Below are 19584 nucleotides of genomic sequence, written 5' to 3' on the forward strand. Positions count from 1 at the left end.
AGAGATGCTTATANAATACTATTTTAAGATTTAGTATACTAAGGGTACAGATAATATAAGAGTAGATGCTCTAAGTTGTAAGGCTAAACTATAGAATAATAAGAAGCTATTAGGGGCTTTACTGCGAAAGAATATAGACGGATTAATTAGATATAATTATCTGAAAATTATAGTAACTTAAAAGGAACTAAATAAGGTTTATAAGATACCAGAAAGCTTTTAAGTATAAAGAATTCTAGAAGCATAGCTAGAAGATCCGTAAATAGATATATATAAAAATCGAGAAGTAAAGTATATCCTAAGAAGTATAGCAGAGTAATTTATAGAAGAATTCTATAAGGGATTAACTTAAGGACATAATGGAGCTATGGGCTTAGTATTAAGACTTTAGGAGGAGTATATTATTAACGGAATCTAGAATATTATAAGAAAAATTATAAAGGAGTATTTAGATTGCTAGAGAAATAAATTAATAAGGTATAAGCTATATAGAGGGCTATAACCTATTAAAATACTAGAGAGACTATAGGAGGTTATATTATAGGACTTTATTATTAAGTTACTAAAGTTAAGAGATTTTATTACCGGATAAGATTATAATNNNATNTTAGTAATAGTANANAAGCTTATAAAGTGGGGATACTTTATAGTATATATAGAAGAAATCTTAGCGGAAAATATCGCTAGAATTTATATTAAAGAAGTGTTTATAAGATATAGAGCACTAAGTAAGATTATATCGGATAGAGATCTAAGATTTATAGCAGTATTCTAGAAGGTATTCTTAGCGGAGCAAGGAGTTTAAGCAGTAACTTCTACTATATATTATCCGCAGACAGACGGTTAAACGGAAAGATTAAATTAGACACTAGAGCAGTATCTAAGGCACTATATTAATTATATATAGAATAATTAGGTATCGCTATTACTAGTTATATAGTTTGTATATAACGCAACGCCATAAGAGGGCATAGGTATATTACTATTTAAGGCGAATTACGGGTATAAGCTAAGAACATCGTTGTTACTATAATAAGTGAAGAAAATAAGTAGCACAGCTAAAGAAAGGATAAAGACGTTAATAAATCTTTATATAGACCTTATAGAATTAGTAAAGAAAGTATAGGAAAGAATAAAAAAGTACTATAATACTAAGAGATCTAAGGGACTAGATCTTAAGGAGGGAGATAAAGTATAGCTACTACATAAAAATTTCAAAAGTTAATAACTAAGTAAAAAGTTAAACTATGTTAGACTAGGACCTTTTAAAATTATATAAAGAATTTCACTAGTGTTCAGATCACGGTGGGGGGGGTTTTTGGTTTTAATCGATTTCTTCTATTTATCTTCCTTCTACTTCTACAGGTGGAATTTGATGGATCTCCTGAGCTCGCTTAGCTCACGTAGTAAACCCAATTGGTTACAAGCAACCGTGTCTACTATATTACAGAACCTTATTCAGACACTGGCAACAACTAGGAAATAAGAGAAAGAATAAAAAGTACCGTGCCCCGATTGACTAAGTCGCTTATACTACCCTCCTTATCTCCTGTTCTCTCTACCCATTCGGTGGCCTATAGCTTAATCGTATTCGTGTCGTTTCTGGGGACTTTAACTGCTGAAATTGCTAAATCTACTGCGGTTGTTGTGGCTGTTCGGGAGGTCTTGGATATGCAGAGTACTGGGGGTACTTAGGGACGCCGGCTCGGAGGCAGTAGTTTTCGAAGATTTTAAACTTAAAATCAAAGTTGTCTTGTTCACCAGAGTACTTAACTTCGTCCGTATAGAGCTTAGCTAAGTTAGTAATCTCTCTTCCAAAGCTTCCTTGTAGGGCGAGCTGGTCTGTGGCTTGGGTCGCAGTCGGGGTTGGAGTTGCTGAGGTTGATAGGGTATTTGATGGTTGAAAAGCTTGAACGGGGGCAGTCGGTAGTGATGGTAGAGCTAGGGTAGGGTCGTTGGTAGGGCCGTCAGTAGGGCCGTTTGTAGGGCCGTCGGTAGGGCCGTCGGTAGGGCCGTCGGTAGAGCCGTCGGTAGGGTTGTCGGTAGGGCCGTCGGTAGGGTCGTCGGTGTGGCCGTCGGTAGGGTCGTCGTCGGTAGGGTCGTCGTCGGTAGGGTCGTCGTCGGTAGGGTCGTCAACAGAGTCGTCGGCAGGCCATTTTGAAGGAGTTGGTTCGTGAATAGTTACTAAAAGGCCGTCTGCAATTGACTTCCTTGCCTCCTTCCGTACGTATACTCCGTTATTACGGAGGTAATCCCTGATCTTCTTCAATCGATCCTTGCCAAGGTCGTTAAGTATTTCCCTTGTAAACGACTCAAAGTCGTCAATAAAGCTCTCCCATAAGTCGAATCCCTTCCATCCATTCTCCTTGTATATCGATAAACGCCAATTAACGAATGCTTTGACTTCCTTAATGTCGGTTACGGTTGCATTGATTCCAGTCTCCCATTTTTCGGTATCCGTCGCGGAGGTAGCCATCGTGGGGGTAGCCATTTTGGTTCCGCAGTTGATTCGACAGTCAGACTAGAAGCGTGGAAACGACCACAAACTAATTGTTCTGAAGGCGTGATGGACGCAGGTTAGAAGCGCGAGTAGCCTCACAAACTGGCCTTTGGGCTTAGCAAGCAGTACTTTAATTCTTAGCCTTCGACGAGAGGTCTAGAGAATTAGGTAGTGCCTCTCTTCGTTATACCTTGCTGATCTGTGCGGCACTGATCAGTGTTCGGATCACGGTGGGGGGGGTTTTTGGTTTTAATCGATTTCTTCTGTTTATCTTCCTTCTACTTCTACAGGTGGAATTTAATGGATCTCCTAAGCTCGCTTAGCTCACGTAGTAAACCCAATTGGTTACAAGCAACCGTGTCTACTATATTACAGAACCTTATTCAGACAACTAGTTATATTTAAGTTAATGTCGGTATACTCGTATTATTAACGTGCGCGAATATCACTGTGTTGCGATACGTATGCGGTGTTGAAGTTGGTAGTTATTGTTGTCTAAAAGTAAGGGGTTGCTCTAAGGTCAGGTTAGCTAGCCTTGCTTCGTGGTTTCGTAACTATATTATATAACTAACGTTCCAACACTAGAGTAACTCTAAAAAGAAGGCTAATCTACTCTAAAGTTAAGCTTACTTCTAGACTATTTGTAGCGTATATATAATAGCTGGAGATCCAATTAATACACAGTAGCTTCTACGCTCCTTTTATAGGTCCGTAATTATATAACCCGTGTTATAGCTTATATAAATGCCTCTAAACCAAAGCTTATAGAATACTGTATTATATAACGCTAAGCTAAATCTAAGTTCGTTCGTTCAACCCATCCTATAACTTATAGGTCGATTCGGTTTATATTAATAAGTTATTAAAGAGCCGCGCAGGGTTTTCCCTTTATCATGGCGTTAGCAGGGTTGGCCTCTCCGTTAATCTATTTTACCTCTATAATCTATCTCCATTTATAGGCTTACCGGAGGCACATTACATTAATTATTAGGCGTTTTTCTTAGGTAGTTCTAAGTCGTACTAGACAGTTATATAAGGACTTAAAGTTAGTACAAAGTATAAGTGGGAGGTTAATTTATAAGATCTTGTCTACTATAGACTTAATCGCAACGCTAATGTTAAAGCTATAGGCCGTACCGTAGAGTTTAGAAGCTAGTACGCTCTAAGTAACTCTTTTGTATTTAACTAAGCTCCAATAAACAATATTGGCCTTCTTTATAGCATCAGCTAGTACGATAACGTAGCCGATCTGCGAAGAAAGGTCCTTATTATTGGCAAATAACTCGTCCGTAAATACTAGTAGCTATAGGGTTTTAATATCTAACTTGATAAACTTAAGGCCTCTATTAGCGTTCTCGATTTGCCAGTTTAGACGCTTATTTAACCATTTTGCGTCTTCCTTATTAGGGTTAATTACCTAGGCGGTAAAGGATAAATTAAATAAGGCTTCTGGCTAGTAAACTAAAGCGATATATACACCTCTAGCACGTTAAGCGATATACTGGTCCTTTAGGGTTAAGGTTCTTATAGCTTCTCTTAATCCCATACTTATGGCAAGTTTGGTGCTAATCGTACTAAGGTTTATACATTGTCGTTCTTAAGTAAGCGTAATACTCCCGTTAGTTAGTAGCTAAATAACTCTACCGTTAAACTTAATGGGCGTATTAACAGTAAGTTATTCCTGTTCCTTAGCCGTAAACTTAGCCTTATATAGCTCGTTTTACTCTGCGTTTATAAAGGTCTTATTTACTAGAAATAGAGTATTGTTAGTTTATAGGCCTACAATGCTAAAGGGTTTGTTGCTCTGTAGGAAATAGGGGTCGTATATAGACTGGTCTATTTACAACTGTTAGATATAATGCAAGTAATATATCTTAAACTAGTAGTTACTGGCTTCTGGTACTCTATAAAGTGGTTTTATAACCTTTAAAACGGAGGCCTCGTTAATCCTAAGTTGCTTAATTAGCTCGTGCGGAGGTCGTACGTAAAACTCTTAATTTAGTGTAGTGGTTGATTGTACGTAGGCCTATAAAATGTCTTAGAGGTAAAGTTGTGTCTGTAGAAGCTTTATGGCGGCGATATAAAGAATTAGTCGTTGGCTAACTCGTTAAATGGTTAGTAATTAGGTAAGAACCAGTTCCTTTTCTAAGTCGTTATAAGCTTACACGACTAGTTAGGATTTCTTAAAGGCCTTATTAGTTCCTTTATTTTTAATCTCGTTAATAAATCGCGAATTAAAGAGTTATACGCCTTGTGGTATATCCGTAAGTCTTACGATCTTAAAAACTCCTTTCCTAAGTAGACTAGTAAGCTCCCTCTATTAGGAGGCGCTAAATTAAGTACTAAATTAACTGTTATCCTGTAGGTAGATGGTAATGTTAGTTATGGCCATAAGTAGAGGGTATTTACGAGGGCGTCCTCTGCCTTATTTTGGGGGTTGTTGCTAAACTTTAGTAGGTCTCTCTGGGATAGTCTTAGGAAGGACTAACCTAAATAGAGGTTTAGGTGGCGATTCCAGTCCGATAATTTGCTCCTGCGGTTTAGTTGCTTAAAGGTAGGGTTTTATAACCATAGATTAAAAGACTATAGGTCTACTAGACAGCTTAATAGTATATATTTTACCTTTAACGGTAAGTAAGGTAAATGGCCCGTCCTAATAGCCGCTTTAGCTAGTGTTTCCTTCTCTCTAGACTAAAACGGGCGAATTTAGTGGGAGATTATAAATCGCATTAGCATTAGGTCCGTTTCGCATATTTAGCGCATTAGTAATCTATCGTTTAGTTTATAGCTTCTATATCTCTACTATAGCCTTTTTAATTGCGGCAGCGCGTTATATAACTATAGGGGATGGTATATTAGATTTAACTATTTAGGGGTAGGCTCTAAAGACTAGAAGTATAGGAACTAGTCCTTTAGGGCTAGCTAAATCGTTAATTGCTTTAAACGCCATTTGGAGTCCCATCTCCTTATTAATTTTAGGGATTTTAGTTATAATAATCTGGTAGGCTCGCCGTAGTAGACTATAGTAGCGCTCTACTATTCTAATGGAGTTATATACTTTAACCGGTACTCCCTTTATACTAATTCCTATAATAGTAGCGTATTACTTAAATTCCTTACTAATAAAGTTCTTTCTAGCGTCGTGGGTAATTAGGTCTAGTAGCCCTAAGTAGATATTAATCTAGCATATCCGTAGAACGTCCTATATATGTTTAGCGCTAATGTCTTATAGCCATCTACCGGCTTAAAATTATATTCCTTTATTAATAATGTATAGAAGGGGTGATCCGCTAATATACATAATGTCAACGATAATATTATAGTTAAAATTAATATTGTCTTATAGGGTAAAGCGGAATCTACCTAGTAATTTACTAAACTTCTAATAGTAGTAGCAGAACTTAGTTAGTTGCTTAATGGCCATTCTATTAGTTTCATGGCCAGCATAATAGAGTAGCTTTTGCAATTTCTCAACTAAGGGATATCTAAATCGGCGATGTAGGCGCCGTAGCTCTATATCTGTTAAGTAGTAGGGGTTCGCGTTAAAGGATTTAGATAAATATAACTATAGTAATAAGTTTTATAAGAGAAATGGGTAGCCAAACCGTTATACTACTAGCACTTTTTTAGTATAAGTGATGACAACGTTTCTAAGGTTGTTGTAGTAGATTTAGAGTCTATCTATATCCGCTAAACAGAGCAAGAAGGGGGTATCCGCATGGATAATATAAAACTATATCTTGCCTATAGGGGTGGCAACGTCCGTAGTTCTAATAGAGGTAGTAATTCTAATACTAAACTGCACGTTAACTTATCCTTTGGTTAAGGTATTAAGTCTTATAAATTAGTCCGCGTTCTATAGTGCCTAGAATTGTCTATAACCGGCCGTAGACTTCTTTAACATATTAGTATTAATTATAATTCCTATAAATACCGTAGAAGTATAGCGTAAAGCGGCGGTTGTTGTGTTATAGTTAAACGGGTCAGTTTCTATAGTAGGTTCCGTAGAGGTTATAGTAAGTAAGTAAGCGTAAGCCTTATTGGCTAGTTCTACGCTTATAGAGGTTGCTTCGTCTATAGTAAGAGTCCTAAATAATATAAAGTAGTAGCCGTTAGGGTCTTCTAATTCTTCCTTGCTATTATTATTATTAGGGTTTTTATTAGCGTCTGTATCTAGCACGAGAGCTTTAAAAGTCTTATTACACTTATTATTATCGTCTCCTTTATAGTAGACAGTGTATTATCTAAAGCGTTCTTTAAAGTTACCGTTGCGGCCCTTATTATTATTGAAACGTCTTTTATACTTATCTCTAGAACGGTTCCGCTCCTCCTCTATATATTTCTATAAGCGGCAGCTCTCCTTTTAGCAAACGTAGTACTTGGCCTTTAGGGATCTAACAGTATTTTGTCTATAGGAGCGGGTTCGGTCACAGCTATTATGGGTGTCACGGCGGTATATGCAATCCATAAAGTAGGCTCCTTAAGACGGTCTTATTAAGGCCTAGGAAGGGTGTTCCTTCTCCTATATAACTATAGAAGATTATAACTTACTAATTAACTAGGAGAGATCTTTAAAAGGGTTGGAAATGGCGATACGGCATACTGGTACTCCTTAGTAAGCGGTAACTAGCTTATTTGTAAGGAAGAGGTCTATACGGAACTCTAGGTGTAACCCATAGCGATATTTTAAGAGCTTATTAATAAGTAGTTAGAAACTCTAATAGATTTACTTATTAGGGTTTTCGTTAATAATTTCTTGGAAGTTAATAGCGTTCTATTTAGTAAGGTTTCTCCAATAGTACTCTGGTCCTTTAAAGAAGTAACGTATATAGTTGCATACCTTAGTAAATAATCTAGTTAGAAGGCTGCTATTATAGTAGTAATCCTAAGCAAGTCCCTTTAGTATAGTTAGGAATGCAGTTATATAGCCTTTAGAAGGTAGACTAGCTCTCTTATAAATATTATAGAAGATAGTTAACTTAAAGTTAAAGCTATTACTTACTCCATCGTACTTCTAGCCGTCCGTATAGATCTTAGCAATAGTAGCTACCTCTTTACTATATATAGGCAAGTGCATAGTAGGATCGGTATTAGCAGTACTAGGGTAAAGATACTAGGCGAGAGGAGCACTAGGTAAGGTAGGAGCAGTTACTAAAGGGAGGGTAGAGGCAGTTGCCGTAGGCAATAATTACTAATTCTACGTCTGTAGGAGTTAAGTAAGGAGGGTAAGTAGTTAATCTTAGGTAGAGGTAGGTGCAGCTTGCTATTAGGTAGCAGTTGGTGCAGTTTGCTAGGGTATAGATATAATAGCTAGTTAGGGTGTTATAGGGGTAGGTATTTGCGTTCTAGGTGTTATAGCCGTAGCTATAGGCTGAATCACAGGCGTCGGAGGTAGTGGGGGTAGTTAATGGTTTATAGGCGTCGGTACCGTATAGGAAGGTAGTAGGCTATAAGAGGGGGTTGTAGGAACTAAAGAGGCTATAACTAACGGGGGTATAGCTTAATTTGATGTTAGAGCTGTTTATATAGAGTTAAGTTGTTTTTATAATGCTACTATAATTATAGGGCTGATTTCTTTAAGAGCTCCTGTGATTTCCTTATCTATCCATTTATAAGGTTCTTCCTCTTAGAGGAGGTTGAATAGTGCTTCTGAGATTAAATATCTATTATTATACCTTCCCACATACACTCCCCTCTTAAGTAGATAAATGCGTAATTTTGCTCTTATATCGATTTGCATGCNTCTAAAATCCTCAATAGTAAAGCCTTTAAATTCCTCCTTAAATACTGTCCATAATGTGTAGTCTATAAAGTTCTCCTATATATATATATAGACCTTCATTTCTACGTATTCTCCTAATTCATCTTTTATAGCATTTACTATGTCGATCCCGTCCCCGTGCCTTAAGATCTTCTCGGCCCATTTAGAATCCATTTTTAGAAGGGAGGTCTATAGGTTTAAGGTTAAGGTCAAGGTTAAGGTCGGAGTTAAGGTTAAGGTTTGTATACGTTTCTACAGCCGTAGGGCCTATAGAATGGTTCTTAGTAAGGCTGCTATTCTCTTAGCGATCTATTATATTAGCTGTAAAGCCAGTACAAATTCTCTTAAGCGTAAGTAGAAGTCGTAGTCTTCTCCTTTAATAAAACAGATAAGAACTAGGCGATTATAAACTGTTTCCAGTACTACTTCTTAAGCGCTAGCTATTACGTATTTCCTAATCTGTACGTCTACTAATCAGTGTCGGTATACTTATATTATCAACGTACACGAATATCACTGTGTTGCGATACGTATGCGGTGTTGAAGTTGGTAGTTATTGTTGTCTAGAAGTAAGGGGTTGCTCCAAGGTCAGGTTAGCTAGCCTCGCTTCGTAGTCTCATAACCACATTACATAACTAACGTTCCGACAGTTAAACCTACTAGCCAAAATAAAGATCTACCCTATATAGTATATTGTAATGCTAGAGCCAGTATATAGGAATGTTAAGCTACTAGTTTATAAAGCAGACATATATAGAGGATAAGAAGAAGATAAATAGTAAGTTTTAAAGATCGTTAGTTATAAGGACATTGATAATAAAATATGGTATAAGGTAAAGTAGATAGGCTATATTAAGACTACTTAGGAACCACTAGAAAATTTAAAAAATGCTATAGAAAAGGTATAGGAGTATTAGAAGAGATTAGGTTAGGCAGTATTAATAAAAAAGGATTACTAAAAAAATAAGTCACCTAAGGGGGACCTAAGAAGAGCAGTTGCCGAGCTACTTGGATTTATTTCCTTCTCTATTAGAGGAGAATCCGTTCTTTTATTGCTAAGTTCCTATAAACCTTATTTTATAAGTTTCCACTCCTTAAAACGAACCTTCTTACGCACCTTTTTAAGACGGATTAGTTGAGTGAACGCCACTAGATAAGACTTAAGGGCCCATTACTAAGTATTGGCAGCCTCCCGTTTAGCATCCTAAGAATAGCGTAATTTAGTAAAAGTAATAGACAGTTTATTATCTAGCTGTATAGCAGTAGATTAAATATAAGACCTTAAGATAAATTAATTAGGGAACTAGACGACTATTAAGAGTAATAGGTCGCGTATATTTAGTATTAGAGGTAAAGCGAACGTTATAGGACGAATAAATATTCGCTTTAGTACACTCTAAGCAAAAAAACGGTTGCCGCGAAGATAGGTTCGCTAACATAATATAAACTAACCCTTTTTTTAAACAGCGAGAATACGGAGATAGTATAATCTCACTAAGAGATAATATCGCAGTAATAGTGCGAATACGACGAGCGGTTAAAGAAGAAGAAATTACTTTAGGTATAATAAGTAATAATATTAACTAAATTAATTAGACGGATATTACACCTCTAGTAAATAACTTGGAGATATTAGGAATCTTTAAGGACGAAGATAAAGAGGAGGGAGATGGTATTACGGACGCTTTAAGTACAATGTTATAACTACTTAGGGAAGAGTTAGAAGAAGCTAGTTAGTTAATTTAGGCACAGTCTAGGATAGAGCCAATAGAGCTATATGACGAGGAATGGTAACCAAGGTTATGTAGGGTAATCTATATAATCTATACGATCTATAGGATCTGTAATAGAGTAGATAAAGCATACGTATATTATATATAAGAAGGATTTTATAGAAGTATAGTTATATATTTAAGGACCCTTAGTCCCTACCTAGATAGTTTCTTCCTTATAGTAATTCTTAGAATATAATTAGAGTTAATCTGTTAGGCAACTACTCTACTAGTTATTATTACATTGTTGACTTTTGTACTTGCATTTCCTACACACTTAGCCTAATAATAAGCCTATTGTAGTTCTTGCTATAAGGTTCCATTACACTAGGGAGGTCTAGGTAGGCTAGGTAGAAGTCTTGTAGTTTATAGGGGGAGTATTTAAAATTAGATATAGGATACTATTTTAAGTCCTTATCGTGGCTAACCTAGCTTATATGGTATTTTAAAACACTATAGACCTTCTTAACTACTAGGATCTCTTTAACTTCCTATTTTTTATCCTTTATAATCTAAATTAGCGGTGGAGGGTCGTTATACTGTCTAGGTAGTAGGTCGTTTGCAGCCTTTTATAATTGGTCTAGGGAGAAAATAGGGTGGATCTTTATTAAATCTAGTAGTTTAACCCTAAAGGAGTGTCTTACCTTCTCCAAAATCTTATATAGACTAGCTATTTAGTGGTCTAACTTACGGCTTAGCCTCTAGGTTTTCTAGTTCTTTATTAATACCTATACCTTATCTCCTACTTAGAAGTCTACTTCGCAACAATACTAATTTACATCGGCCTCTTTCTTCTCTTGCGCCTTTTTTATAATTATTTAAGCAGTCTTCTAGGCCCTGTGCATTCTCTCAGCAAATGCCTAGGCCTCTTTATAGCTAAGGCGTTCGCAAGCCATAGCTGGTTTAGTAGGCCTATTCTAATTAAAGGACGTTCGTGGTGTGTACCCATTAAGCAGTTTAAATGGCGATATCCCTATGCTATTATAGGGGAGCATAAGCTGCGCGTAGTCCATTATAGGTAGTAATTCCAACTAGTTATCCTAATAGTAGTTTATAAAGGGACGTAGTTACTAGTTAAGGTACTAGTTTATAATCTTAGTTTGGCCGTTAGTTTAAGGGTAAAATGCGGTAAAGAGCTTAATCTTAATCCTAAGAATACGGCAGAATTTATTTTAGAAGTTTAATATAAACTAGGGACCATGGATAGAGATAATTAATTTAGGAGCGCCGTAGAATCGATAAATATTGTCGACGTAAAGGCGAGCTATATCCTTTGTAGTTATGGTCTTAAAGTAAGGGAGGGAGACGGATTACTTATATAGTCGGTTAATTACTATAAAGGCTACGTTATTATAGCCGTAGGCGTTCTTTAGAAACGACTTAAAGTCTATTATAATATGTTACTAAGGGCGTTTTAGAACTAGCAATAGACGTAACCACCTAGGAGTTTAATCCCTAGGGGCATCCGCGCGTTTATAGGCGTGGTAGTTTCTAATAAATTGTTTTATATTGGATAGGAGTCCTTACTAATAGTAATAGGGCGCTAGTAATTAGTAGGTCTTATCCTAACTAGGGTGCGCTGTTAAGACTTAATAGTGGGCCTTACGGATTAGCTTTATCTGTAGGTTTTTAATATCCGGAACTATAAGCTATTTTTGGTATAAGAGCAGTCCTTCTTCTCGGATAGTAACCGTCCAGGCGCGGACGGTCGGGGCGCTAATCCCAAAATGGCTTAGTATACGCAAGGTCTTGGCGCCCAAGATATCTTCACTCTCAATTGACCCGTCGACCTTTAATACCCTATTGCTTAATCAATAAGCGAATATCTAGTAAGCTAGAGCTTTATATTAGCTATATACGTTATAAACTAACTTATATACTAGATTTTCAATTTAATAGCTTTTATAGAGTATCCAACATGCCTCCTAAGTAAGTAATTTTTAAGTTATATAATTTTCATATATTTTTAGAAAAAAAGGCCTCTAGAATTATATTTTTAAATTAATAGAGATCTATTTTTTCTTTTCTTGGTTTTATATTATACCGCTTACCAGTTTTTTAGGTATTTTAATATATTAGCTTTAAATTAACGATTTAAATTTTTAAAATTTTTTGGGAAATTTATTTCTCGGTTTTATATTATACCGCTTACCAATTTCTTAGTTATTTTGATATATTAGCTTTAAATTAACGTTTCTAATTTTTAAAACTTTTTAGGAAATTTGTTTCTCAGTTTTCTACCCTATTAATTACTTAATTATTACATTTTCTAACATCCTAGGCTTCCTTTCTTACTGGAAAGAATTATTTAATATATAGCCTATTACTTTATTTACTAATATTTTATCTTAAAAGGAGCTCTTGCTGCACCTGGCTTAAAAAGACCAAAACCAACCAAAAGAACCCTGAAAAACACCTAGAGAATCCCCCTGAGATGCATACATTATAGGGGAGGCATACGTCAAACGACGGTGGCTTGCACTTGCGCGCGACCGCTAGAACTACGCCTAGCAATGGCCCTCCACAATAAAGACGGGCGAATACCACACCATAAAGCAGAAATACCTCTATTAAGAAGGCATTTAACAAAATATAAAGCCTATTAGACGCGTCTAGTATCTAGAATTATAGGGGAGTAACTGTTAGCCATAATAAACTAATATAGCTAGTAGAATGGCTCCGCTAGTCTAGTAAACCTTAGGTACCCCTCTAGCAAACCCTTAATTAAATCCTCCAACAGCTAAGCAAAATTAAAAATAAGTATAACCCCCCCTTACCGGCGAACCGTACCTGGGCCGCTATAGCTGCGCTTTTATAGCATAGGGAAACTACCCCCCTTAAGTTAATAACTGGGTATATAATTATAATACGACTAAATATAGAATAAGTAAAGGGGCTTAGGGGATAATTAGAAATAGAAGTCCTTATAGAGATACGTAAAGAGGTTTATAATATTATTATAGTCCAACACCTTAAGAGCGGAGATATTAGAGTTATTCTAAAGGACTAATAGGCAAAGGAATAAGCCGTAAGGGTAGGGGATAGGCTAGGAGAACGTATTAGCATAAAAGTACTCCGTAAGGATTACTTAGTTAAAGTCCTAGCGGTTCCTATAAGCCTTAGGATAAAAAAGAGACGCTAAGCGGACAATACAGCAATTATATAGGAGATAGTAAGATAAATGGAACGCCTTATACTAGAACTCGAAATTACCCGAATCTAATGGCTTTAATAGGAAAATATAAACTAAGTATATAATAAGAATAATAAGAGGATATAAGGGTTGCCGGAGACTTGCTAGGGAGACGCTGGACGAACGCATGGCTCCCTTATTATTAGCACATATACACTAGGAATGCAAAAACTCCTTATTTAAAAAGGAATAATTATAAATAGCCTTATATATAACATAAGGCTCTACAACTACAGACTACGCCTAGAATAATACTATCGCTATATATAATAGGGATACACCTAATCTATATACACAGTATAGGTGTGCTACGGCCACTATATAGGCCCCCATAATACGAGATATTGCTTAAATTAGGACTAAATAAAATATGTGAACTGCTACCGAAGCATATATAAGGCATAGGAGAGAGAAGACTGCATTAAATATAGGAGACGGAAGGCAAGGGCTTAATAGCTGTGGGAATAACTATACGCTAGGTTATATGAATGGAAACAACAGGCGATAAGCTAGGGGGACGTAGGCGCCTTCTTAGCGTTTCCTACCTTTAACACTAGAGGGCTAGGCTAGCTATCCTAAGCCTTAACGGGCCAGAAGTGACGCTGCGCGATATTACTAAACTAATTAGGGATATAAGGGTCACAGGGGATATAAGGGAGAGGACGCCCCGTAGGAAGACCCCTATAGACAGCAATAGTAGGCTTAAGACTAGGACAATTAAGAATTAGACTTAATGCGGCAAATATAATATTTATAGCTAACCTATAAAGGGTATATAGCCAACTAGTAAGAATAGGGGAAGAACCGGTAATAATAATAGATTTAGATATAGAAGCGCTAATAGGAACACAAGATATGGGAATGGAAAGCTCTATATAAAATAAGTAGTAACTAGGGTATAGATATAAGAAACAGAAGCTCTAAATATTCTAAAGAAAGTGGAAATAGAAGAAGTGAGGAACAAAGGAGAGTTAAAAAACCCTTGCTGGGGGTCCACCACCTATCCATTATATAGTATAACTGCGGCAACACAAACCACCGCCTTATAAGGCCCCTACTAGACAGTCTAGACCTAGAGAAACACTATATCCTTACTATATAAGAACCATATTATAACACCTTTATATAATCGACATATTGCCCCTAAGAATTCCAGCTTTTATACGAACCAAAAGCAGCTACACGCGTATGCTTTATAATTAGCAAGGCTATTAGCCTGTTCTTATAGTTATAGCAGGCAGTTAACCTAAATATTATAGTTATAACAATCTAAACATATAGGGGACTGGTATAAATTATTAATATATATAACCCTAGGGTTAAAGGGGTCCTATAAATAGAGAATATTATATTAGCAATAAGCTTACTAAAAACTAAAGGTATAGAGTCTATCCTACTAGGAGATATAAACCTCTACTACCTGTGGTAGGGGGGTATCTATATTACTGCAGATTAACAGTTAGAGTGCCTACTAAGAGCTATAGATATCTAGGGCCTTAAGCTAGCTACCCCCCTAAGAGTAATTATATAGCAATGAGGCACCGCTAGAAGTATAATTAACCTTATATTTATGGATAAAGGCCTATACTAGAGACTTAAAAGATGCAACCCCAAAAAAGAATAGGTACTTACCCTAGACTATATCCCTATCTAGATATAGCTAGACCTAGATACTAAAGTGTAACTAAATAGAAAAAGATATATAATAAGGAAGCTTAAGATAGACAGTTTCCTTAATATAGTTAAATAATAACTTTAAGACTTAGAAGAAATCTACCCAATACTAAATAAGCGAGGCTTATTGGCTACCCCTAAGGAAATTAACCGAAGACTAAAAAGGATCTAGGCAGCGATTAAAAATAGGCTAAAAGAGTACTGCCCGATTTTAAAACCGGGCCCCTATACGCGATACGTATAGTCCATATAATGCGCAATTTTAGTTACCAGCTAATGACGAGCAAGAAGGAAATATATAAGTAGCTATAACCCTAAAGACAAGAGACAATATAAAGACATAAGAAACTAGCTAAAGAATACCCTAAAAAAAAAAGCAAGGAATAACTAGAGACGGTTTATAAACGAGTATACTTCTAACCCAAGCCTCCCCTATAATAAGGGCCTTTAGGCTATAACAAAATAGGTAAAAAAAAAGGTAGGGCGCCTAATAGAAGACCCACACCTACCACCCCTATAAAGAGTAGGAGAATTATAAGCTATAAACGATAACGATAAGAAGGCAAAGATCCTTATAGAAAGGTTCTTCCCTTAACTAGCTCTAGCAGACCTTAGTAATATTACGGGCGAAACACCGGTAACTCGCCTATAGGTTAACAGCGACATAATAATAAAGGAAATGGCTAGAACTATTAGCCGCCTTTTAAACAATATAGCACTAGGACTAGATAGGATTTTAAATAAGGCCCTAAAAACCTATGGGCTACTTATAGCACCTTAGCTTGTAGATATAGCTAGAGTATGCTTTGCTATAGGCTACTACCTATAACTTAGAAGATCTATAATAACGGTTATCCTATAAAAAGAAGGTAAAGTAGATTACTTAATCCTAGGAAGCTACCGCCCTATTGCCTTAGAAAACACCCTTAATAAGATCTTAGAAAGGGTAATAGCGGAACGTATAGTAGACACGGTAAAGGAACACGCCCTATTACTATAAAGCCAAATAGGGGTAAGAAAGAACCGCTTAACACTATTAGCACTTATGCTACTTGCTACCACTATTAAATCTACATAGGTGATGTAAAAGGACTTTATAGTATTAATACTTAGCCTAGATATTAGTAGTGCCTACGATAATATACCCTATAAGCGTCTCCTATATATTCTTAGGGCAAAGGGCTTTCTAGAATGGATTATATAATTTATCTAAGGGTTTATAGGCTAGAAAGAAATATTACTAGTCTTTAGCGGATACTAAAGCCCCCCTATTGTAGTTACAACAGGAATACTATAAAGATTACCCCTCTTGCCTATACTCTTCCTTTTCTTTATAAGCAACCTACTTAACTCCTTTAAGGAAGGGGCGACTTAGGGGATAGGCTTTGTTAATGATATAAACCTAATTATATACGGGCTAATAGCCGTAGAGAATTGCAGAACACTAAAGAAAGCCTATAATACTTATATAGAATAGGTAAAACGTTATAGAGTTTAATTCTTACTAGAGAAATACCAGCTAATCCATTTTATAAGAAAACGTAACTAATCTATAGATCTCTAGCATACAATTTATATTTAAGGCTTTAGGGGTTAACCAGTTTAGGGCTTAAGGGTATTAGGAGTATAGGTAGATAGTAAGCTCTAGTGGAGCGTATATACGGCGTAAGCGGCCTATAAAGGTTAAGTATAGTTTATTGCTCTATCTAGGATTGTTAATTCTATATGGGGTCTATGCTTCTAGAGGTTATGCCTATTATATATAGTAGTCGTCCGGCCAACTATAATATATAGATTTAATATTTGGGCCATTGGAGAAACTAAAAAGGGTTCCCCTAAATTACTCCTTAAACTACTTTAAAAGGTCTAAATAGCCTGCCTTTAGAGTATTATAGGCGGGTATAAGCAAATGGCCATAGTACTACTTAAGAAGGAATCTAATATTCCCCCCCTATAATTATATATTAAAGCCACTATAATATAAAGGACGTAAAATAAACGTAACTCTAATATTATAAAGTATATTAAGACACGCCTAAGTAAACTATAGAGGGACTTTAGGGTGCCCTATAGGAGAATAAACCAATAACCCTAAAGTAGGGAAGAGATATTAAAAAAACAGGTAAAGAAAGTAGAAGAAGAATGGTGCCGCTTTAGGGCCTAGGCCTATATAGAGGAGGAAGGGAGACGTATAAGAGGTTAGCAAAGATAACAGCAAGATAGAGAAAGGAGCTAAAGTAGAACACGTAAGAACGCTAGGAAACTATCTACCGTAATACAATACTAGTTGGACTAATGCTGGAGAGGTAAATAGGAGTTAAAGGTATAGAGGCTAACTTAAGCAAGATAAACCTAAGCTATAGCATAGTTAACGCTATAGGGGGTAAATACCTAAGGGCTCTGAGAAGGCCTAATAAAGGCAGAAAATATAATAGCAATACTCTTAAGAATAGGGATAATAGGACTAAAAGATTGGCTTTACTGGGTAGGTGTCCTAATAGGTAGCCTAAGATACGAATATGGCTAGCTAAGATAGACACCAAAACACGTAATACTGCTATGCCCCCTACGCACCAATTAAGAAATAATGCTCTTAGCAGCTAGTATAGAGAACTATAATATACTACTCTTAACATAAAAAGGCCTTAAGGCGGTCACCTAGTGGCTTATTAGTTAAAATGTGCTAAATTAGTTCTGGGTTATAAGGGAAATAGTAATAAAAGGCAAGGGGGCAAGTAGTAGGTGCCCCTTAGTAACTCTACAGTAGTAGAGTAATAGTTTATGATACTAGCGCGTCCGTAGGCTTGTTACGGCAGTAGTGGTTCCTAAGGAGGTCAAACAGTAAGGTAGAAGAGCACCATAGGCGACTCGTAGGCGCTAAGTAGGCGAGTCCCAAAAGGCGGGGAGATAGATTATGGGGTTTTCTCATTTTCTTAAATAGAGTTTTCTCCCCATATGTAAATAAGTCCGCGTGGGCCCAATAGGGATCCGAATCGGACGTTAAGCAATGAATTATTATATTATTATTATATTATCGCCGTCTATTTAATCCTTAGATTATCTGTAAAATATTATCCTTATATCGCCTAGCAGTAATTTAGTGGACTTTAATAGAGGACTTTCCTATAATTAGCAGCTGGTTAACGGAAGAAGGGCAGAAACCTACAGATATAACGTCATATATCACGACTTATTGCTTAACTTCCTCAAATATATATTGGTGTTTTTAGTGGTGGCCTTCTATAACATTTTGTCGGCATCGCAATATCACGTGTTTTGGTGGGCATTGCTAATAAAATCGCACTAGCTAGGGTGCCTACAGCATGCTAACCCAACCAAAAGCGCCAAAAGCGCCCAATACGAAAAGTGACTTCTGCCGCACGAAGGGATAAGATCACTGTCCACCACAGCTTCCCACATTTCCGGAAACGGAAGGATTATATTCCCATCTGGATCTCTAAGGTCGTGTGATTCCAATTTTCTCTCATCTTCCTCGGAACGATCGGACAACACGGGGTTAATTAGCTCTTCCACAGTTTATGCAGAGAACTAGATACCTTCCAAGTGTTGCAGAGCAGCTATGGAAAGTTATAAATGTTGTCATCTGGATCGACTAGAGAAAGTGCCATCTTCTTGTTCTTCGGTAGGCTGGCTGTGGCTTGATCCGGTTCCTCTGCCTTTGAATCCACCTGATCATCTTCATTCCTCGCGGCGCTCTCAGTTTCAGTACGTTCTTCAGCATCATTTCCGACTGTACTAGAAGTTGATTCTGAACGCTCAACCGAGATCCCTGAGTGTTGCAGCTCTCCACCATCCGCAGTCTTTGCTTCATCTCCTACTGGCAAACTTCCAAGAAGTAAAACTCGAACTCGACGGCTCCATTGTGCTAAGAAAATCTATCCATCAAAGAGCTTCTTCCTCCACGATTCCGCTGGAGGTCGACGAGCCCAGGAACCGTAGTCCTTCCCCAGTTCCCCGAAAGTCGATGAAGCGTCCAGACGCCTTGAAATTCGCCACGCACCTCCAAACGTATATCGCCGGCGCTTCGCTTCCTAGCAATCTATCCTATCTGGCTCTCGTTGAGCCTGCGGTCCTCCACGCTCTTCAATCCTGGATCTCAGAGACTGAAGACAGCCGCACCTTGATTGGCTGTGTTTACAGCCTGATATCCCAGCTACTGCAGTTCAGTATTGAAGAGACGGATCTGGATCTGAGTCCCGAGCGGCTCGCTAAACTAGATGGTAGTATGGAGAGCTGGGACACTTCACTAGACCTACTAGAGGGTTTGCTTGAGTGCACGCCACTTCTGCCGTACTGCGTCATCTATGGACTGAACGACCTGGACTGGGCTGCTGGTGCGGAGGCTTGTGCTGAGGTTTTCGACGTGTTGCTGCGGCATCGGGAAAGGGCGGACTCGGTTTTCAATATTCTGCTCACAATAGCGGGACGAAGCAAGACCCTTGCGCGCTGTATATCGGCTGAGCAGCGTTTGTATGCTAGTGATGAGATACGGCGTGTGGAAAGGAGAGGCAAGAGGCTGGATTTGGTGGCTCCTGAAGCCCTAGCTTCGCCGCACGTATCTCCTCGAATATCGCCAGAAAGATGGCTCTGAAACTCGAGTAATGTGTTTGAGCTTATGATACGCTTTGCACTCCTATTATTCATTTCTCTGGACGATGTTGGC

At 37.4% G+C, this 19584-nt stretch overlaps 1 protein-coding gene across 1 annotated transcript; it reads left to right on the forward strand.

Moving 5' to 3' along the window:
- Positions 1-18323: 18323 nt before the first annotated feature.
- K441DRAFT_695239 (uncharacterized protein) lies at positions 18324-19512 on the forward strand (the record flags this gene model as incomplete). The annotated part of the gene is made up of 2 exons (XM_067652796.1): positions 18324-18543; positions 18721-19512. Exons 1-2 carry the CDS (start codon positions 18481-18483, stop codon positions 19510-19512), a joined length of 855 nt encoding a protein of 284 aa, XP_067505768.1. The 5' UTR covers positions 18324-18480.
- Positions 19513-19584: the final 72 nt, after the last annotated feature.

This window comes from Cenococcum geophilum (assembly GCF_001692895.1).
Source record: "Cenococcum geophilum 1.58 unplaced genomic scaffold K441scaffold_14, whole genome shotgun sequence".
NCBI lineage: Eukaryota > Fungi > Ascomycota > Dothideomycetes > Gloniales > Gloniaceae > Cenococcum > Cenococcum geophilum.